General features: G+C 42.2%; 1 protein-coding gene across 8 annotated transcripts in view; it reads right to left on the bottom strand.

Moving 5' to 3' along the window:
* Positions 1-5,152: 5,152 nt before the first annotated feature.
* The window catches only part of KAT6B (lysine acetyltransferase 6B), a 201,213-nt gene continuing 182,853 nt past the window's right edge, over positions 5,153-23,512 (bottom strand). For all 8 annotated transcript variants that reach the window (XM_042909120.1, XM_042909119.1, XM_042909118.1 and 5 more), the window contains 5 exons: positions 16,282-16,513; positions 15,819-15,978; positions 14,832-15,212; positions 11,840-12,131; positions 5,153-9,273 (listed from right to left, as the gene is read on the bottom strand). In XM_042909120.1, the coding sequence (XP_042765054.1) occupies positions 6,746-9,273; positions 11,840-12,131; positions 14,832-15,212; positions 15,819-15,978; positions 16,282-16,513 (3,593 nt within the window). In that variant the 3' untranslated portion in view covers positions 5,153-6,745. The remainder of the gene's footprint in view (positions 9,274-11,839; positions 12,132-14,831; positions 15,213-15,818; positions 15,979-16,281; positions 16,514-23,512) is intronic.

The following is a 23,512-nucleotide window of genomic DNA, read 5'->3' as shown; positions in this document are numbered from 1 at the left end:
CACCCCTAGCAGGGCACACAGAGAGACTCGGGAACGGAGAGGGAGGCTGAAATAGCCCTGCCCTGTGACCTGGGACAGTGAACCAAAGCTTGACTTCCTTCAATCTTAAACTTCTCAGGTGTATGCTGATGAATGGGGGGGGGGGATTCAAATCTGCCTCCTGGATGAGGACTTGGCTTCATAGCAGAATGGGGCAGACTGCCTTCTCAGCAGAATTGGTTACAGATGAGCACACAGTTCTGCACAAAGGTGCCTGTATTTTATTATTATTGTCATTATTATTATTATTTTCTGGTAAGATGGAAGCAGAAAAGGATTGGAAAATACGTAGCCATTGTGCTGTGATTAAATGTTTGGCTTTGTCTGAAAGTCACATTCTTTTTTTTTTTTTTATGTTTATTTATTTTGAGAGAGAGAGAGAGAGAGAGTTCACACATGCAGGGGAGTGGCAGAGAGAGAGAGAGGGAGAGAGAGAATCCCAAGCAGCCTTCAGGCTTTCAGCACAGAGCCTGACACAGGGCTCAATCCCATGAACCGTGAGACCATGACCTGAGCCAAAATCAAGAGTCAGACGCTTAACCAACTGAGTCATTCAGGTGCCCCGAAAGTCACATTCTTAAAAAATAATTGTAAAATATAAATTTATTTTTTAGCTGCAGAAAAGTGCCCGGGAGAGCTGTGTTACAGAAGAGTCTGCATAGCTTATTAGCAGGCCCCTTCTCTGGGGCATCTGTATTTCCTTACCATCTCCTGCATCCTCTTTTCCACGGAATCCCCAGGCTTGGATCACCACTCATAGATGCCGCTGTCTGCAACCTGCAGAGAGCAACTCATTTATTAGGGATAGGGCGGGGGTGGGGGTGGGGGGCGGTGGTGCTGTCCTGAGTCCCGTACACTGGCCCCTGCCTTGTGCTCTTCTACCTTCCTCGGGAGCCAGGGCTCGCAGAATCCTAGCCAGAGCTGCCACCACCCAGAAAAATTCAACGAATTGTGGACAAGTTTAACTTTACAATTTTGGAAAAAAGGGGGATATTCTTTAGGGAACTGGCACTTGGAGAAACTCCTTTCATTTTGATTCTAGTCAAAGCAACACAGGCTTGTTTTCAGTCATACCAGAAAGCATTTGCAAATGTGTTTGCTGTGGAATGGGAGAACAAGGCAGCCATGTGAGCTCAGGTGTGGAATTTCCCTGCCCCTGAGAGCTAAGCCAGGCACCCTGCCTGTGTGATTTTCATTCTCGAGGAGAAAACAGCAGGAGACATCAAGCAGATAGAGATGGCTTCTGGAACCAGGAACCCTAAACTAGACAGAACCCAAAGAGAAATGCTGATGGAGATGCCAGAGGTCAAGGACCAGAAACGAAAACTGCCTGGAGAAAGCAAAAAGAGTGCGATAAATGCCTGTGGAAGAAAATATGAAAAGGGGCTTGGTCCTTCGATTTGGTTATGGTTTTCAGCAGAATGAAAGAGGAAGTTCTTGATGGAGGAAGGATAGTGTCGGGGGGCCCAGCAGCCTTGTAAAACTTCCCTGTGAGTTTAGGTGGGCTGCCCTGATTTTGTGCCACAGGAGAGGACTTGTGGCCTGGGCCCTTGGTGGCTGGGCCTGGCTTCCTGGGACTGCTCTGAGAGAGTCATCGTGGTCCAAGAGTAGTCAGGTCCTCATAAGGACTTGGATCTGAGTGTGAGGGGAGCCATACACAGGCTTATGGGAAAGAGATATAGACCAAAAGGAGCTCTAGGGTCCCAGAGGCACCTACCTGGACTTTCCCATCACAGGATTCCAATAACCCACTCAAAACTCATTTATCTCCTAGGTCTAATATATTCCTTGTCTAGAAAGAAATTAGTATTTCCATTTTAATGAAATATTACATTTAATACATCATAATGACATACTTACATTTAAATGAATCCATTGTGGGATGTACGGTAGGGTGAAATGCTGGTGTTCTCTTGAGCTTCTCTATACTTTCCTACATGGGCCCATCTCTTTGTGGGGCTGTGAGTCTTACTGAGGACAGCAGGAGCAGAGAACTTTAAAGTTGGAATTCTGGTCTCTGCAAGATGGCTCCTGGGGGCCAGAGGTGGGAGAAAGGAGGAACAGAAATTTTTGCAAAAGCATTTCAAGTCTTCAGAAGTAAATTATTTATTTGGCCAATAAGTATTCATTGAGAACCTACCGCATGCCAAAAATTGGGTTAGGAAGCCAAAAGTAAAAACAAAAAGGCATGTTGTGATAAAGTGCAATGAGGCAAACAGGTACTGAGGTGAAGGACAATTGGGGATGGGGCGAAGACCTGAGGAGATGGGGTGAGCTGAGACTTGAAGGAGCACACCCTCCAAAGGGGGAGTCATTCTAGGCTGAGGAACAGAACAGCCCTGGTGAAAGCCCCAGGGTGGTAAAGAGGTATATCTTTGAGGAAACGCCCCTCAGTGAAGCTGGAGCCCATAGGTAGGGGGAAATTGGAAGACGTGGGTTATAGAAGCTAGATTCTATTTCAAGTGCAGAGAAAAGCCACCGAATGGTTTTAAGCAGGGGAATGGCATGACCTATGTTTTAAGGAGATCACTCTGGCTGAAGTATGGAGAATGGATTGTTGGGAATTAAGAAGGGAGGCAAGAAGACCAGACAGGAAGCTGTTGGAACCCTAGACAGGAGAGGATGGTGGCCTGGACTGAGACAGCCCCAGGGGACTACTACTCAAGATTATTTTGGAATTATCCTGGAGAGTCGACAGAACCTGATGAGAGGGCAAAGAAAAATGAAAGCTATTGATTCGGTTTCTTGCCTGAGTACGGAGATGAGGTTGACCAGGGCAGAAATGGGGGGAGAGGGCTGGAGATCACCAGTTACGTCTGTAAGACATACATAAAGTATCCCGTGTCATTGGACCTTGAATCTAGGAGCTCAGAGGAATGTTCACAACTGGAGGTGTAATTCTGGGTGTTATCTGTGCGTAGGTGGTGTTGGAACTCATTACCCTGGGTGAGATAATGAGAAAAGGAAGTCCCCGGCCTGAGTGCTTCAACATCAGTGTTTAGAGCTGGGCCTGGGTGGCAGAGGGAAAACCAGGAAAGAGTACAGAGAAGGAAGAAGAAAAACCAGGAGTGTGGAATTATGGACACCTGGGCACAGTTTCATAATTTAACAGTACTGGTAGTCTGAATGTTGACTGTACGCTGGAGACAATGCTTGCTTAAAACAAAGTAAAGTTTATTTGTATGGCACTTAATAGTTCCAGTAGCATCGTGAATTTTTTAGCTGAGCCTTGAAATCAGAGATGACAACTTACGGTCTTTTCAGAGTTACGTGTAGGAAGAAGAGCTGCCATTTGGAGAACCGGGTTTGTTTCAGCTTCCAAATGTTAGCTGAGTGAGTTTGGGCAATTAAGATAGGTTCTTTGAGCCCAATCTCCTCATCGACACCAGAGACAATGGCCCCATTTCCTGCACAGGGTAGGCATGTGGATCACGTGGGAAGGCTGTTTATGAAAGCTTGGTAACAGTATTGTGAGTCATTTCTGAAACAGAGTGTCGGCAAGGAAGGCCGATGCCTTCACACCTGGGTAGGCACCGTTTGAGCGATTCAAAAGAAAAGGTCGACAGCTGATGACCACTCAAGACTCTTATAAGGTAAATGAAAGAACAGATTACTGGGCTTAAAAAACATGGCTTGTTAATGAATCTCAACCTAATGGTGACTCCATTTCAGTTCTGATGAATCCAAGTTCCTGTTTTCCAGGATCCTTGGTGTCACATTTTGGTCTGAATTGCTTTCTCTAGTGAGAATGGGTGAGTAAGGAAGAGTGTGCAGTGTTCTGAGGCCACCTCAGATCAGCAGTTTCTCTCCCCCAAGCCTTTCTGTTCTGCCCATGAATGCTGGAGATAGGGGCCAGCAGAGGGGGTCCTGTACCTGGATATGCTGCAGTCCCTTGGGAGCCTATGACACAAGGAGTCCCCAGTAGTGTTCTTGGATTCTGATCTGGTAGGTCTGGAGCAGTGACTAGAACTTGCCCACAAGCTCCCTGGAGGACTGTGAGGAAGGCAGGGTGTGGGGGTGATGGAACCCCAGTTTCACACAAACCACAGGGTGTGATTAGCAGGCCATGGCAAAAGGAAAACACAAGGGAATCTCAGTCCCAAAGGACCTCAACAGAAGAGGAAAGAGACTACATACGTGAAGGTTTCAAGATGGGGCCTGTGGAAGCTTCCATATGAGATTGTTAGCAGGCCTCCACCCCAGCTCTTAGGCTCAGGCAGCCTCTTGCCTGACAGGTGCACCCACTGGGCTGCTAAGATTCATGGCTACTCCCGAACTAGCAGCACACCATCACCTCTCTCTCTGAAGCTGGATTAGGTTTTCCTTCCCATTAGTTTCACTTCTTCCCTTTGTGACTAAAGCCCTTGCAGAAGTGTCTTTTCATGAGCTCTCCCTCAGCCACTACAGAGAATTCCCTCATGGACTGGGCATTTGTGGAAAGAAAGGACCTAAAGACAACGTCTTGCCAGACGCTAAACCCAGAACGCTTTGTAACTGTGAAGGAAACCTAGTAAGGGTGAGAGCGCAAAGCAAAACCCCATCGGGCCTCCTCCCTCTACAGTGTCCTGTGATCCTGGGGCATGTGCACTAGCCTGCCTTTTCGGTTTTATTCTGAGTCTACCTGAAAGTTTGTGTCTATGTCAGTACAACACTTGATCTGTGTTGAACCACTGATGGAAAAACGTTCTCCCTCTGCGCGATATAAAAGAAGTGACGGGAGAGTCGTGAGCACCCACATTTAGACACATTGGGAGCTTAATGGGCCAGTTCCCATGGATGCCAAGTGAGGCATTTATTTCTAGGCTAGAAGCTCAAATAATAAACTGTTTTAACAGTCAGTTAATGACTTTTTGGTTTTGGTCTAAACTTTAGACTCTAAAGAAAACATCCAATCATTCATTCACAAGAGCAAAACTTTCACACCTTTTTTTTTTTTTGAGATGATTTTTCAAACGTACAATCCCAAATGGGGTGTTTTGGTATTAACTTTTATAAAAATGAAGTTTGCTACCACTGTGCTAAGGCCCTGAGGGGTGTTTACACAGACTGTACAGATGAGGCAACTGAATATTTGTATAGGATCCCTTTGCAAATGAAGATCAAAGTCAAAAAGAAAAAAACAAATTCACTTTATTTTAAAGACAATGATTGGCATACAGAAGGTATGCACCAGCATAAAATAAACTTTCATGAAAAGCATTAAAATCCATTATAAATTAATTTATTAAATAGGTATTTGGTATATGTGATGGTTTTATTAGATATTACTCTTATTTATTGCCAACCCCCTCCCCCAAAGTCAAAACAAATCAGAAAATCTCATAACTCCAATTTACACTAAATAATTTATTTTCCCAAAATGTGTATGTGTTCTGAGATGTGACACATGATACAGTTCCATTGGTCATTCTCTATCAATCATAATATGACAGGACACAAGAGGCTAAAAATGGCTCATCATAATTTATTTTATGTTAAAATGTACAGCTTTTTTTTGTTTGTTTTTTTTCTTCTTTTTTTTGAAGTGACTGACTAAAAAGAGAACAGATAAATACAAGAGTGTCGCTGGCTCCTATTTTATACAAGGATTACGCCTCTCCTGCTTGGCCCTTACAGTCACCCTGTACAGGTACAAAGGCTACAAAAAAGGAAGCAATATAAACAGACACAAATAACTTTTTTTTGCTTTTTTACATGCGATTTGTAAGCTTAGTTTGAGCTATTCACAAGCTACTTCTCTATTTTTCCTTAAAAAATAACTCCAATATTTTATAAAGATAGAAAAATCTACAGATGGAATGAAAATGTAAAGTTAGAGGCATTTCCATAAAATAGCAACTTTACACCAAATTCACTATTTTTTTTTAAATCCTGCCAAGTATTTGGACATATATGAAATGTTTCAAAACCTGACAGATAAACACTGAGATATGCTTCATTCAATAAACAGAAGTCTGCATTTATAAAACAGAAAGCTGCCTTTTTTCCCCAAAGAAATCTGTCACCAAAATGGAAAAGGGTCTCAACTTTACACCAAACATTTAGCAATAAAACCCCTTTTGACTAACCAAATGGGAATAGCTTTTATAGCTCTTTACAGTTTTATAATTAACAAAAATATAATTTTTTTTAAACCCTCAAATTAGGGCACCCTAATCAAGGCAAAAAACTTAAGAAATGGCTTACTGTTAGCACAACACTTGTACAGTACTACAAAATGCACTGTCACTAACAAAGACATTAGCGGCATGCTGAAGTGTCACCTTAAACAAAATATACAATAACTGAAATGCTAAAGGCATTTACATGGAGTGGACAGGGAAGAAAAAAAAAAAGTTCTAGGTTCAGTATTAAAACAGGTAATTTGGTGGGGCGGGGCTTGATATCCACATCATTTCATGGAAGCAGGCACAACAAGTGGCTGCCTTCAAATTGTAGTCCAGAGAGGCCTTCCTTTGCAGAGAATTTCATATAAAAGTAACAGAAACAAAGATACCAAAAAAAGAAAAAGGAAAAAAAGAAAAACAACTTGTATAAGGCTTTCTGCTGCATACAGCTTTTTTTTTTTTTTTTTAAATAAATGGTGCCAACAAATGTTTTTGCATTCACACCAATTGCTGGTTTTGAAATCGTACTCTTCGAAGGTATTTGTGCAGATTCAATCCAATAGTGATGCCCAGGGGGATCTTGTGACTGCCCATGTTGCCTACCTTCTCATGTAGGACCCATTGAGAGACTGTTTGGACATGCCCGTGTTCATGTAGCCGTGATGTCCGGGGGCCGTGTACATCATGTTACCATGGGGCGGGGTCTGCATTGGCTGCTGGGCATATGGCTGGGTTCCCATCATGCCCATCTGCATCTGCATAGGGTATTGGGGTGTTTGATTCATGTAGCCATGATTGCTGTGGTAGCCGCTGTTCATCATCGGCTGGGACATGCTGTACCCATTCATGGCATTGAGAGTATTCATGTTCATGTTCACAGAGTTGACATTGTAGGCTGGGGCTGGCATCAGGTTCACACTCATGTTCATGCCTCTCTGCATCGTTAAAGTCCGTGCAGGACCCTGCATGGCTACAGTCTGGGAGCGCCCATAGATCTGAGACTGATGGGTGGCAGCGGCTGGTGACAGAGATGCCGATTTGGTTCTCATGGAGACGTGGCCCTTGCTGGCAATCTGGGTTTGCAGTCTTTGGCTGTGAGAGATGCCAATGTTTGATGCAGCCATGTTCCGTTGCAAAAGAGGCGGTGGCAGATTCATCGGAGGAGGAGTCAGGTTGGGGGGTGGGGTCATTGTAGCTTGTGCTTGGGGTCCCCCAGGGACAGAGTGCGGAGACTGAGAAAGCTGGACAAGCCCTGTGTTACTTAATGGTGTGGACAAAGAGGCACTGTTTGCATAGGAAGTTACAGCAGCGGAATGGCTGTAAGGCAATGAATGATCAATAAGTGTATTAGTTAACTGCTGTAGTTTGGCAAGGCTGAAGGTGGCTGATGGCTGTGGGTAATGCCCAGCCCCAAAATCACTCTGACCCATTCGTTCATATAAGCCAATGTTGGCGTTGCCAGTCTCAGGGATGTCGGCCAGCTGCATCGGTGGGGTGAAGTTAGCGGCCATGCTACACTGAGCCAGCTGCTGGCTGCTGCTCGGAGGCCTCTCCACCACACAGCCTTGAGGAGACTTGACGCTGCAGGTTGGGGGAGAACTGATGCTGGTTTGCTGCAGCATGCTGCAGCTCCCGCTGATGTTGGACATCTGCTGGGTGACAGCACAGCTGCTCTGTGTCAGATTGCTAGAGGTGAGGTTGCTATAGGAGCAGCTGTTCTGTGAAGAGCCATTTCCGCAAATGCTGCCGCCCATAGTAGAATCATAGCTACTAGGGTTCTCGTAGTTCTCGGTTGTGCTCTCGATACTGCCCAGGTCACTAAATCCACTGTCCACGACTTGCTGGGAATGATCTGAAACTGACGGGACATCCATCATCGGACTGGTTTCCATGTTTTGCAAAGACGGCACGGAGATGGCACTTTGATCCGGGCTGATTTGGGCATAGCTGTTTTCCAGGGCAGGGACACTTGGGCTGTTGACAGAACGTACTGACTGGCCAGGATGGGAATGGACGGATGAAACTGGGCTACTGTGGTCTGACTGCTGGCAATCATCTAGAGTGGCGGCTATCTGTGGGCTTTGGTCTGCATGGGTGTAGTTTTGTAGGCTTCTGCAGGCCTCTTGAGTCTCAGCACAATCCTGAAAAGTGTCGTCCTGTTCACTATTCTCCTGGGTCAAAGATTGAACTGCCTGAACGGTCTCAGAGTCAATTTCCATGGCCGTCGTGTTTCTCTCTTTGAACTCAGAATCCACTTCTTCGCCACTCTTTTGGTCCTGCTTCTGTGCCTGTTCTTCTGGGGGTTCCTCATCAGATTCAGGTGCAGCTTCAGTGTCTCCAGAAAGCTCCTTAGGTTCACTGTTACACGCAGCTGCAAGGTCAACGCCACACTCCATTAGGACCTCTGAGTTCGAATGACTAGGCTGGACACTAAGGTCTAAAAAAGCCTCCTGGTTTTCTAGTACTTCTTTAAAGGATTCTCTTGGGCGTTCTTCCTTCTCTGCTTCTCCACACTCCATGTGACTGTCATCTTCATCATCTGCATCATGACCCTCATTGTGAGATGGCTCTTCATCCTCTTCCTCCTCCTCTTCATGATCATCCAGAGGAACAGGGTCTTCTTTGTCCGTGAAGACTTCTGGTTCCTCTTTTTCCTGATTTTTAGCACCACCTGGGTCTTTTTCTACATTTTCTTCTTCCTCCTCCTCTTCCTCTTCTTCCTCCTCCTCTTCTTCCTCCTCGGGTTTGATTAGATCATCTTCTGGTTTTTCACCTGGTGATTTATTTGGACTTATCGGTGCACATGTTTCATCCCTTGTGTTTTCATCCCGAGGCAGCAGGGGTTCCACGGCTTCCTTGACTTCCTCCTCAATCCTGGTGGGAGTGGGGCTGGTTTTGCCTTCTGGAGTCTCCTTCTGTTCTTCTACTGTTATCTGGTCATCAGGTTCCATGGGTGTTTCTGGCGGGGTGTACAAGTTCAGTTTAAATCCGGTCTTCCTCTCTTTGTTTGGCCTCCACTTAGATAGACTACGTTTTGTTCCTTTTGGCCACACTTGTTTGCACTTTAGAGGTTCAAGATTGTCTCTACTGCCTTCTTTCAAGTTATCTGTATCATCATCCATATTGTCTTAGCGAGGAGACAGAGAGAAACGAGAGGAAGAAAAACAAAGTCTTAGAAAGCATAACCTTGAACAACTTGAATTCATTCTTTTCAATTAATCAGTAAACACTGCTTTTGATTTCAAGAGTTGATAATAAAGACATAATCAAAACGAATACAGAATCATATTGTGCTATAAACCGAGTAAACAGTCCAGGTCTGGGAAAGTAATATGTCTTGTATATTCCCTCTCTCCCCTTCCCTCCCGACCTCCGACAGAAAGTTGTGCTTTTTATAGAAAGCACACGGATACAGACAACTATAATACTCTTATTTGAGTTTAACAAATAAGACATTCTCTGATGTAAAAGCCTGGAATTCATTCCACAATGTAAAATGAATAGAAGCCTAACTCACATATCTGTCCTGAGAAAGTAAATTTCTGTTTGTGGACATTTACTAGATTTAAATGATCTCGGATGACATTATTTACTTTGATTTGAATGTTCTCTCTGACATAATAAACTGTGTACCTCCGAAACAAATGAAGACATAACTCCAAAATACAAATGCATCTGTTATCTATACTAGAGGATCATCATTTTTGCATGATACAAACTATGATGTAGTTACCATGAAACAATTGGATATTTAAACAACTGGCATTCTTTTTATCACTAATTCTGTCCACATTGTATTTTGATCAATTTGTTGCTCAAATGTAAGGTTTGAATATTAAAGTAAATAAGAAACAAACCAAAACTGTCATGTTCATTTTTTTTTTTTTTGTCATGTTCATTTTAACTCAGCTAATATTATTTTTACTGTACCTTTACACACATATGAATATAAACCAATTTGTAAGTATATTTGTAGAAATATAAGCAAGCAAACAAATAAATAGATGAATAAATGCAAATATAAAATACCTAAGTCTTCATGAGACCTTTAGAAAGTTAAAGCTCAAACTCATCTCCTGGAGGAGTCAATGTAAAGGAAAAGCTTTACAAAGAAAAACAGCCTTATTACAAACATTACTGTGGAGAACAAACAGAAGATTTTACATTCAATATGGAACAGAGATCTTTTTTTGTCAGAATGGAGGGATTTCTAATCCAGTCAGTGCAGAGCAGGGTAAGCCTTAGCTCATTTAGGTAATAAAAGGATTACCCATAAACTTACCTGTAAGTACTACATTCAAATTGGCTAGCTGAGAACACGTAAGTGATGTAGAGGGATTCCTTCAGAAGTTCAAAGTACAACACCCAATTAACAGTCACCGCAAGATGCTCAAATGATTTCATTTCTATTCACAGTAATAACCATGCCACTGCCCCTGGAGTCCACATGTTACTGGACCTACAGCTTTTGTAGGAACACCTCTCTAAATCAGAAGATGAGTTTTCTGATGATTAATTTTTTAAGAAAGAAGATCTTGAAAGGAATCAGAAGTAATATGGCCACTTAGGATTTTAAAGACAAATGGCACAAAGTGGAGAATAAAAGGTAGTGATGATTCATTTACAGGCTCCTGAGAAGGGAGTTAAGAACTGGAAATAAGGCTCAATGTCCACACAAAAAATGGTGCCTTGCTATAGTTTGTTGTTGTTGTTGTTTGTTTGTTTAAAGAAATGGGTGGCGGGGGGGAAGGCTTGAGATTCTTTATACCCCGGGCAAGATGTTATTCCCTCAGGACACTACTGTATGTAGTAATAGTATACCTATCAATTATAAAAGTCAGGAAGATGCTTGCTCATGCCCTTAAAGTTGTGACTTTTCAAAAGCAAGAGAGATACCTGCAGTTCCCAAAGAAATGAGATGGCCTCTTCCTAGATGGAAGAGATGTTGGAATAAGTTTTTAAATACAGTCATTTCAGCTGTAGAGTGGATAGATTGCCCCACAAATCCTCATGATTCAGCTGGGAGCTTAAGTTCCCAGCCCAAAAGGCAAGGAATGGTTGCTTTTAAACTGGATATCAAAGTTGATTCACTGGTGTTAGTATTTGTTTTTAGAGGATGGGGTGGGGTATCTCTGCCAACAGCAAATTTTGAATTAGTAATTTAAAAGGAAGGACAATTTCCTGATTTCTACATTATCCTATATTATCAAAGCTAATACTGATGGTGTGGGTGAGTTGAAATGATTCTTGATAATAATATATCCTAAGACACCACTAATTATAAGATGTGCCATCGATTTTTTATAGGAAAAAAGAAATTATTGTATTCAGTGCTCACAGTAATATAAACCCTGATTCTGGAAATATTTAATGTGAAAAAAAGTACTTAGTAGAATCAAGGAGACGCAGTGTATTTCTTACTGAGAGACTTCAAAGTTTTTGAGGACAAGCCAATTTCTAAGATGAACCCACCTAGAGGAATGTTCTGGCCTTAGAAGTTGTTTAAAATAAAATTCAATTCCAGGAAGAAGGGATAGAACCTTTTATGAATGAGAATAGACAGATGAGCACTTATTCCTGGTGGGTCGACACAACCTCAGAGATGCCTTTGGGTGTAACTTCAGGTGCCTGCCTTTTGGCAGTAACACACAAGATATTCACAAGGATAAGATTTTTATAATTCTTCCACTTACTTCTACAGGGGTCAGCATTCTTAAAACAATGATTGTCTTTTTCTTCCTCTTCCTCTGTTTTTCTTTTCTTCCCAGGCTGATGTTGGAATGCTTTTCTCAGGACTGGCTTCCCTCCATCTTCCTCCACTTCAATCTCACAGGTAGGCTCCAGGTGCGGCATTGGCCTCTCTTCATCTGAGTTGTCAAAGGGCTCATTCAGTACTTCTGTCGTCTCGGAAATGGTCTCAGTTGTTACACTGCTGTTGATCCTCCTGCGTTTACGACCCCTTTTCTTCTTTAGTACAAAAGGCCGCTGAAATTAATTCCAAACAATACATAAGAGCTCATGAGAAATTAAATGGTTGAGTTGATATGCAGCAAACATGTACTGAAGGCATGTCTCAGAATCTTACACGTAAAGACTTCTGTAATGCCTTTGTACTTAACCTTCCATTTGATGTTTAACATCCCTCTTGGGCTCCAACTACGCAGGCAAGTGTTTTCCAAGTAAAACAGTTGTTTACTCAAGAAGATGCTTTGAGAGGGAACATCACTACAGCTGAACTGTAGACTTTAAAAAGCTAAGGTTTGCTTTTCTAGAATATATTTTCCTATGGTACTTGCAGACTTCAATATTCTACATTATAGCTATTAAGTCCTCATGGACACAGATGTTTCCATAAATGTTGCAATAACCAACTAGCCACTGGGTCACTCATTTAATACTTGATAACTGTTCAAGGAGCACCTTCTCTATGCAAAATGCTACAGGAAGTTTGATGGCATACAAGGTTAACCTAATTGTTCCCTATTTCATAAGACTTCAGGAACAATGAAAAGGGAAGAAGATAGGGTACTAGAAGAAAGGATTATTTAATGTTTAAAATGTTAAGAGAGTCATGTATTGGTGACTACAGGGATGTCAGCAACTGACAACTTTATAAAGTATTTTATTATACAAGGCATCTAAAAAATTAAAAGACATGTGAAATCTGTCCTATTTATAGAAGATACGAAAAATTTTTTTCTGATTGTACTACAGGTTGGTAGCAATTATAAAATACTTTTGCCCATGCAAAAAAGCATTTAATGAAACAAAATTAAAATATAGGAATAACAGATTTGCTGCTTAAATGGAATGTGTCAATAGTGGGCCTGAAAAATTATTTAAAATATATTGCAAAGAAGGTTCAATATGCTTGGTTAAAACTCAAACTCTTACGGTGCCTGGGTGGCTCAGTCAGTTAAGTGTCCCGACTCTTGATTTCGGCTCAGGTCATGATCTCACGCACGGTTCATGAGATTGAGCCCCATGCACTGGGCATGGAGCCTACTTGAGATTCTTTCCTTCTCTCTATGCCCCTCCCTTGCTCACATATTCTGTCTCTCTCAAGAACAACAACAACAACGACAAAAACTCAAAGTCTAAGTAAACTGTATCCAAGAATTACTGTTGCTCACATTAACTCTCTGAATGTTCACGTATAAACCTGATAATCATATTCTGTAATTAACATTTATGGTTATTAACACTCCCAGTTGGCCTGCCCTCCCTAACTCACTAATTTTCCCAAACGTGAGTACAACCAATGTAAAGAACTAGTTTTATTTAGTTTTTTAATGTTTGTTTATTTTTGAGACAGACACAGAGCGTGAGCAGGGGAGGGACAGAGAGAGACAGGGAGACACAGAATCTGAAGCTGGCTCCAGGCTCTGAGCTGTCAGCACAGAGCCTGATGCGGGGCTTGAACACATGAACTGCAAGATCATGACCCAAGCCGAAAAGTCAGACGCTTAACTGACTGAGCCACCCAGGCACCCCAAAGAACTAGTTTTCTTTAAATTGAATCAATTTATATGATGGGAGTCCATATCGTACCTTGGATAATCCTGGTTTTGTTGTTTTTAAAACAGATTTCTTTTGTAGTATACATAATACCTGAATACATTTGTCTGGTAAGAAATCCAAGATTACTCACAAGTCTAAAGTTTACTTTATGGAGAGCTCTTTTCTACCCCTTCCCCACAGCTGCCCTTCCATTAAAAGGCTATCAGGCTTAGAAGAAAGCGCACCAAGCTGGGATTTACAACAGCAGGTTCTTTGACGCACAGTACATAGGATGGCCTTGGGGCAGAGCTGCCACTTGTGTTATTTCTGTAAGTCTTAGCTAACTAATAATATCTGGTTCCTTACTATGTCACAGATAGATACTGAAGACAAAAATATCAGATCTGGGTTAAACAATCACCTAAAGACAAGATCAATTTTTTACCTTGTGCACAAGGTATATCTACAGTGACCACCAGGCTATGAGAAATTGTGTACTTGGCCACCAATGCAAAACATCAGCATCAGTATGGAGAGCCTGAAGTACCTTCTAACAATTCTATGCGAAGAACAAGAAAAATATTAATATTTTTCTGATAATATTTTTCTTGTTCTTCGCATAGAATTGTTAGAATATTATAATATAATGTTATTTATCTACATAATATAGAATAAATTTATTTACATCTATATAATATAAAATAATACAATCTATATAATATAGAATATTACGATAAATAATATTATCAGGAGTGCGGGGGTTGGAGTTTGAGCACTCAACTGGTCCTAGCTCCATCTCTGTGGAGCTGTATGACCTTGGACAAGTCTCCTAGCCTTCCTAGGCTTTGGTGTTTTCATCAAAACACACTGAAGGGTGGTTGAAGTGCTCTCCAGGGTCCTTTTCTGTTCGCATAGCCTGACTTCTCTAGTCCCACAAACCAGCAGGTGGCAGTAACTACTAGACTAGGAAGCCCGCCTGTCCCCACTTTAACAAAACAGCACTAACCTCAAAAAGTAAACACAATCATGACTGTAAGATAAAGGATGATGATATATGATCAGCAGGACTGAATACAAACAGACTACTTCTAAAGAATAGAGAGTGAAACAAATACTAATAGAATGTTTGCAATGACAAATAAGATTTGATTGAAACTGACTCACTGAAAATCTAAACACACATACCTTTCTCTTTATAGCAACTGATTGTGGTTTAGTCAATCTTGGAGGAGAACTCTGAATATTTTCTTCTTCCTCCTCCTCTTCCTCCTCTTCCTCTTCTTCCTCCTCCTCTTCCTCTTCTTCCTCCTCCTCTTCCTCTTCCTCCTCCTCTTCCTCTTCCTCTTCCTCCTCCTCCTCCTCCTCCTCCTCTTCCTCTTCACTGCTCTCTTTAGACAGCTCCATAAGCTGCCCTCGCTCCCCTGCCACTGGCCGGCTCTCCGGGGAATGCAAATATTTATTTTTCGATTGTACTTTTGCAGGTGATTGCCTACTGTTCGCTCTAGAGGACAGGATTTCTTGCTCCTCCTTTTCCCAGCAGCTAGCTTGTTCCATTAGCCGCTCGGCCTAAGGGGGGGGGGGGGGGGGAGGGTAAAAATGGTGGGCCAGTGAAAGGGCAGTTAAGACACAGCCTCTAAGGATCAAAGGCAAAGGATCTCTTAAGTTGTTTCTGAACAGAACAGTCAGCCAGCCAAGCAACATTCCAGCTGCATCATCTCAGGACTCTTTTGCATCAGTTAGGATAACAAATCAAAGAAGATTGGGTTTCATGGGATATTTAGCAGTATTAATGATGCAGCGAATTGATTTGAGTCCTTTATCACTACATTACATGCTCACTGGCATGGAGCACTTTAAGCAAGTTCATAAACACAAAGAATCGATTGACATTGCAGCCTTGGAGCTCAGCACCAAATGTGATCTGATTACATGCTGTCAGTAGTGAAAAATGCTGCTTTGTGATCAATGATAAATGTTTCATTTTTCATACTCAATTCAATAAAATTATCATGTCTTACCATGCAACCTCAGTTAGGATAAATTAGTGCCATATCATTTCACAAGCTCTTTCTACATAACCAAGCCTTTGACAATGATGTTAATGACTTTCTCAGCCTAAGAATGCTGCAGGAGTGAAGTCACACAACTTAGGCAGACGAAGTCAATCATTACCTCTTTCTCAGCTTCTCGCTCTTCTTCAGAAACTGCAGCATTAGAAATTAAAATTGGGGTCCATCTTAGACTCTCTGGATCAAGTTCATTGGTCCGGGAACAGGTTTTCAGCTTTTCCATGTGGCCCAGTATCAACTTTTCCCTTCTAATGATGACAAATCTGTAATGTGATGAGGCAGAACAAAGTGCAATCAAAAGCTGAAATTTCATTTCACCTACACACGTTGACAAATGCTACTAGGTTAGGAAAAATCAGAGAGCTCATCAATGAAAAAATATAGCAAATTGAAATCTGACCAGCAAACAGTATCATTTCCTGTTTTCTGTTTAGGAGAAAGGTTTTGATAACACCTTTGGGGGAACCTCTTATCTTAAACTGGAATGAGGCCACCTAACTCCTGGGACACTTTCTGGTATAAGACGCTTGAGAGGCAGCCAGTGATGCCCCGGCATCGGTACTCACCTGCCATCCCTCTTGTCAATCATATGGAGGTGCTGCAGAGTGGTGGCGATGTCATGTGGGCACATGCCTGTAGCTCTGCTGATCGCCTTGATGCTGATGTGCCTCTCCTGGTGGTGGTAGAGATATTCTAAGATGACACTTTTCCAATAGGCCAGGTAGGAGAGACGGCCCAGATCGGAGAGTGGCTTTTCAGGAGACCCTGCTTGGCCTTCTCTTCTAGAAAGCAAATAGCCTAGGGCAGAAAAAGCCAAAGATGACTTCACTGTGGTGTTTTTAGACATTGGGATAGGGGCCCCTCAAAATAATATAAGTAGCAATAAGGTAAAAACATCACATCAAACTTTATGTATGCAGTCTCTTCCCAGTTATAGTGATTTGATCTCCATGAAGTTTATGCTTATGAATCCTTTACAGTAGCACTGTAAGTCAATTCACATTGCTAGAGGCTGCATTTCAAATATACGTCATGGCATATTTAACAAAGCTAAGGTTGAGGACGTTACTTCTGATAAATTTCAACATCCAAGTTTCCCACCAGCTTTAGATTTTCTCAAAATCGAAATGTCAGGCACTTAGAAATCCTGTCAAGGGACCACCCTAAACATTAATGGGCAAGTTGTTTTCCACAGGAAGGACCTAATGACCCTTTGACAGCTGGATCTTAATAAAAGAGAAGGGTCTCTGTTGACTCAGATTCTATATTGCTTGTTACATTTAACTAGCCGGCTGATCTGAAGCTTTGTTTTAGGACTAATAAAAGAATGTCTTTTAAGTCGACTGCTGCAACTCACATCAGCTCTACTAGCTCTATTTTCACCTCTTTCATGTAAATTAATTTATAATCCAACCCCAGAATGTTGCTCCCACAAATTAAAACAAAACAACCTCCTTAAAACAAACTGTTTTATGTATACTCAGGAAATCCCCGAGCATGGTAAGCTTCTGAATATGCGTTCTGCAGCATTACTGTGAAGGTTCTTGGCAAAGGGATTTTTTAAATGATTTAAAACTTTAAATCCACTTGAAGGTAATGAATGAAAGCTGGCGGCTGTCTTGGTAATTAAGAGCCACTTATGGAGTAGAGAAGGAATGCTGTAAACTAATGATGTCTACCTTGCTCTAATTATCAATTTCAATAGCCTCACCTTCATGAACTTCCTAAATTTAAACAAACATCAACCACATACAGTAGGTGGCAGCAATTACAAAATCATGCTGCTCTGTAAACCACCCAAATCTTCAGCATTTTTCTTCTTTATCTACATTTCCAAAATGGCTGCATTCTCAAGAATTTTCTCAATTTTGGATTTTTTCTTAGAAGGACAAAATCAAGCCTCTGATGCATTTTCCTGCCTCTCAAAATCACTGTAAATAATGCAGAAATATAGAACAAGAAACCCAAACTGACCTACACCCTATAGGGGTGTAACCACAGCATTTTGCATTTTGATGGTTTTAATCTGAATGCCATGATAAAGAATAAGCATACATTTAACTTTAGGCTTTCCTGCAGTCTTTTGACTTATTTGTCTCTTTAACTCATGCTTAAGAGTAATGTATTTGATTGAATGTAAACAAGCACCACAAAATTTTACAGTCAAACCACTGTCGACACGTCATTCAGCTGCATCCAGAGGCTTTCAAGAGCAGTGTGTCCGGAATGCTAACAGTGATGACCACGGTGCTGAATCCAGCCCAGATCATGCCCTGTCAATATGGAGAAGAGCTCTCTGTCGCTCAAGTACAAAGGGTGCCCAAACCCCAGAGCACAGATAATTGGCACATCCATCACCTGCCTCCTAAGTGCTTGGCACATGCTGAGAAATCTACTCAGTTGGCTGGAGGACCCGGCTCTGTACTACTGCGAGAGGAGAGGACCATAGTGTCATGGCTGTGGAACTATCCTCTTGATCCCCAGTCCCTCACTGGTTCTTATCTGAACCTCCCAGTTAGGGACAGAAAGCCTCAGTCTCTCAGCTCAACAGAAAGCTTTCTATACAACTTAAGTGGTCAGAAGGCGGTATGTGCCCTTCCTACCTTAGGTTCTACTATGAGCAGTCTTACCCAGGAAGCACATGAATTTCTTTGTTCTGTCTTCTCTTCCCTCAGTCTCTACCCTGGGCTCGGCCAAAATTCCCCCCAAAACATACTTTATACAGCTGCTCATGTTTTCACACCCCGAGGCAGTACAAATATAGCTTATCATGGCCTCGGCCTACATTGGTCAGGCCACTGGAACTCTCAGGCAACCTGGGGTCTGTGGAGAGCCTTTAGGCATAAACTTTTCAGCACCTGCAATTCCCACCTCGCTAAGTGGCTGTCTCTTGGGACACTCTCGGACACAATCCGCAGTCTGTGACTGACACTGCCACGGGAGAGTCCTGGGACTTGAAGGGGGTTGGGGAGGTGGTGGCAGGGAGCATGTGTACACTGAGCCCGGGAAGCCCACTGGATTTTCACAGCAAACACCTCTGTATGGCACTAGTGAAGGCTACAAAGCAGGAAGGTTGGGGCGCCTGGGTGGCTCAGTCGGTTAAGCCTCCGACTTCAGCTCAGGTCAAGATCTCACGGTCCGTGAGTTCGAGCCCTGCATCAGGCTCTGGGCTGATGGCTCAGAGCCTGGAGCCTGCTTCTGATTCTGTGTCTCCCTCTCTCTCTGCCCCTCCCCCGTTCATGCTCTGTCTCTCTCTGTCTCAAAAATAAACGTTAAAAAAAAAAAAAATTAAAAAAAAAAAAAAAAAAGCAGGAAGGTTACCAACACCTGCCAGCAAGTGGTAATTTCCTGGGTGCTGGGGAAGAAAAACTGCAAACCAAAACTCCAACTAGAAAACATCAAGTAGGTCTTCAGGGATGATGTGCACCAGCATTTCAGACCACACAATGCCATGGTCCAAAGGCATCACTGCATTGCCTGATATTAGTTTTTCCTTCTCTGACTCATGAGACCCTCGAGGGGCTTATAGCAATGGAAAGAACTTGCATTAAGCTGAGAGCCATTTATGAGTCCATGAAGTCTCCTCCGAAAGGAGAAATGTTTAGAGTAAATGCAATTCATCTCCAAAATAAGAATGACCAAAGGTAAATTTCTGATTCCTTACCAGTTAAGTGAAATCACTTGTAATGTGTTAAAATGGATAGCTTAGAAGAAAAAATGTCCACGTCTACTCCATAGGTGGACTAGGTTGCTGTAATACAGAATTTAAATTTTACCTGCAGCACTTTCCCTCAAAAAAGTTGTAACTGGGAAGGCGTCTGGGTTGCTCAGTCGTTTAAGCATCCGACTCTTGATTTTGGCTCAGGTCACGATCTCACAGTGTGTGAGTCTGAGCCCTGCATCAGGCTCTGCAATCATAGTGTGGAGCCTGCATGGGATTCTCTCTCTCCCCGTCTCTCTGCCCCTTGCTTGCTCATGCTGTCTCTTTCTCTCTCCCTCTCCCTCAAAAATAAATAAATAAACATAAAAAAAAAAAAAAAAAAGGCTGTAGCTGGTAGCACTTCACTACTCTGACCTTTTAACACGGAATGATTTAAATAATGAATTTCTAGCCATCTTTTGTTTCCTTCTACTTTTTTTAGGCTCCTCAAATCAGAATTACTATATAGCCAATTGACAGAACAATTTTTGGTAAGAACATTTAGTTCATTTAGTTGTTGAGTAATTATAGTGATGTGGTGATTTAATGTTACAGCTCTTAAATTTAACTTACCAAAAAGATTCCAAATAATTGATGTAAGATGCAGGGAAATAAAAAGCACTTATCTTGGAAGCTGGTGTATTATCCTGAAGATCTGAAACAAGTACACTACACCCCTGGTGAACAGATTCCCATGGTGCTCTCACACCTTTCCTTTTCTTTTTAATGTCTATTTATTTTGAGAGAGAGACAGAGCACAAGCAGGGGAGGGGCAGAGAGAGGGAGACACAGAATCCAAGGCAGGCCCCAGGCTCTGAGCTGTCAGCACAGAGTCCGATACGCAGCTCGAACTCATGAGCCGTGAGATCATAACCTGAGCCGAAGTCAGACGCTCAAATGACTGAGCCAGCCAGGTGCCCCTCTCACACCTTTCCTTAACGGAGGACACTCTGAATCAGAAAACCAGAACTATCTCTGGGGAAACCTGGCTGTTCAGACTAAAAACAAAGTGGTGTTTGGAGGACAAATCCCAGTAGCTGCAGTATAATTAATTGCTGGTGAAATTATTACCTTTAAATTGTCTGTGAGCTAGAGGTGCAGGTGAACAGCACTTATTCTGTGATCAGGAGACTTGTAATTGGAAAATGGCCCATCAACTCTTCACCCACATCAACTATCTTGATACTACAGAAAGGTGGCTTTCTCTTTTGCTTCACTGGAACTACTTACCCAATGGAAGGTGAGGTCTCAGTTTTGGTGTATGGACCACACACTAATTCAAAAGATTATCAAGGTGTTTGCTTAAAGGGAAAGTTAAGACCAATGTTGTGTCTGCAAAAGGTAAGCATGTCTAAGCTGTACTGATTACGTAGGACCCAAATTTACCTCACCTCTGTTCAGGCTGACCTACTTGTAGTAAGAGAATCATGATTGCTTGTGTTTGAAATGGTTAAAGTGGTAGAAAGTTGCCTTTGTGTAAACAGATCTTTTAGGATAAGGAAGGAACTATCTGGACAAGGTCAAGATTTGTTTTTGCAGACCTAAATTCCCAAATTAATTGAGCTCCCAGCGTATTAACTGCAAGGCTAACCCTTGTTTAATGTGAAACATTCCTTCCTTTTAAACTAGTAATATTTCAAGATTGTAGGCTGGACCAGAAGTGGAATAATTTTCATGGATAAGGATTTCCCCCCACAAAGGCAGCCACTCTTCACTCCTGCACACCTTCATCTTCTACCATCTGGAACCAAACCATATGAACCTCCTCAAATACAAAGTGTGAACTCTGGCAAGCTACTCCCAATTCCCATCTGTCTGGATTGTGTGAGTCTGGGGTTACTGGCTGCTTTTAGGAGAAGATAATCTTCAAGGATTACACACCTTTCATCAGACACCTGTTTAGCTCAGCAAACCTTGCTGAAAGGTTCATTATCAGTAGACAGCACTGGGTTTGCAAGCCTGGGAACTGACACCAGGCCAGGGATTTATGGCAGGTCTTGAGCAGAGGAAATCAGATGGCTCTAACCATGTATCTCATGATTAAGGATGGAAATTCACTGGTCTGTGTCATCTGTTACTGGTTTCTAGGGTTAAGCAGCCCTGTGACCAAGTGGATGATCGGCGTGTTATCAGTTTAAAATTTTTTTTTTTTTAACGTTTATTTATTTTTGAGACAGAGAGAGACAGAGCATGAACGGGGGAGGGTCAGAGAGAGGGAGACACAGAATCTGAAACAGGCTCCAGGCTCTGAGCTGTCAGCCCAGAGCCCGACGTGGGGCTCGAACTCACGGACCGCGAGATCATGACCTGAGCCGAAGTCGGCCGCTTAACCGACTGAGCCACCCAGGCGCCCCCGTGTTATCAGTTTAAATAGTGATAAAGAACCTGCTGAAATTTTGTGATGATTTTGCAATTAGTAAAAAAGGAAGCTGAACCTTACTCTTCCTACTGTTTTCAGAGAACTAGAGTGCTCCAGATGACCTGTGACCTGCCTGATTTCTTACTACTTTCCATTTATTTTTTTATTTTTTATTTAAAAAAAATTTTTTTAACGTTTATTTATTTTTGAGACAGAGAGAGACAGAGCATGAACGGGGGAGGGTCAGAGAGAGGGAGACACAGAATCTGAAACAGGCTCCAGGCTCTAAGCTGTCAGCACAGAGCCCGACGCGGGGCTCGAACTCACGGACCGTGAGATCATGACCTGAGCCGAAGTCGGCTGCTTAACCGACTGAGCCACCCAGGCACCCCATCCATTTATTAAAAGATATAGATGCCTCCCTAGCAAAAATGGAATTTTGAATTTTTGAGATATTTTATACTTTAAGAGGTTGGTTTTGAAAATGTGAATGTTTGGGGTGCCTGGGTGGCTCAGTCGGTTGGGCGTCCGACTTCGGCTCAGGTCATGATCTCGCGGTCCGTGAGTTCGAGCCCCGCGTCGGGCTCTGTGCTGACAGCTCAGAGCCTAGAGCCTGTTTCAGATTCTGTGTCTCCCTCGCTCTCTGACCTTCCCCCATTCATGCTCTGTCTCTCTCTGTCTCAAAAATGAATAAACGTTAAAAAAAAAATTTTTTTTTTAAAAAGAAAATGTGAATGTTTAAGACATTTCTCTCACAATTCTATGGGCTTGAAGTAACTAATTACGTAACAACTTAGAGTAAATATTGCTTGACTTTTCCACAGACTTCTCAGTCTACTTCTTATAGAAGTCCCCCAGACTGGCAGTATCAGCATCACCTGGTAACTTGTTAAAATCACAAATTCTTAGACCTATGAACCAGAAACACTGTGGGAAGGCCCCAGCACTTCTGTTTCAATAAGCCCTCCAGGTGGTTATGATGCACACAAATTTGAGGACCACTGCTATAAATTCTGCTATGGAACTGCTGGTTTTGATGAGGATGTTAAAACCATCGTATGCAATAGGAGAGCCACTGGATAGGAGGACTAAACAATCTCAGCTTGGCGAGGAGACCTCCCTCACCCAGCAACTTGGTGGTAGAGAAGTGGGTCCAGGAATCTCCAAAGCCCCACCAGACTGATATTTAGCAAGAGATCACTGAGTTGCTGAGTGGCTTTTTTCATAAATTCTATGCCTGTGCTTCTCAACCTTCATTATACAGTCACCTCTCATTACAACTCGATTCTGATTCAGTAGGCCGGAGACCCTACATTTCTAACAAGTTCCTATACTATGGGCCACACTTGCATTCCAAGGGTTTATACGTTAAATCAGTGGTTCTCAAAGTTTTTGGTTTCTAGACCTCTTTACATTAAAAAAAAAAAAAAATTATTTAAGAGCTTCTGTTTATAAGAGCCATTATCTATTAATTTTTTAGAGAAATTTGACAAATACTTATTAATTAAGAATCAATAAACCCATTAAGGGTTAACATATTTTTTACGAAAAAATATTGTCTAAAATTAAAAAAAATAGTGAGGAGACTGGCACTGTTTCATATTTTTCCAAATCTCTTCAATGTCTGGCTTAAGAGAGAAGCTACATTCTCATATCTGCTTTGGTACTCAATCTGTTGTGATTATCACAGGTCATGAAAGTTCTTGAAAATGCCAATGTACATTCATAAGAGTGAAAT

Source organism: Panthera leo, chromosome D2 (assembly GCF_018350215.1).
Source record: "Panthera leo isolate Ple1 chromosome D2, P.leo_Ple1_pat1.1, whole genome shotgun sequence".
Taxonomy (NCBI): domain Eukaryota; kingdom Metazoa; phylum Chordata; class Mammalia; order Carnivora; family Felidae; genus Panthera; species Panthera leo.
Note: the sequence above shows the minus strand (reverse complement) of the source record. Positions and strands in the feature narration are given on the sequence as shown.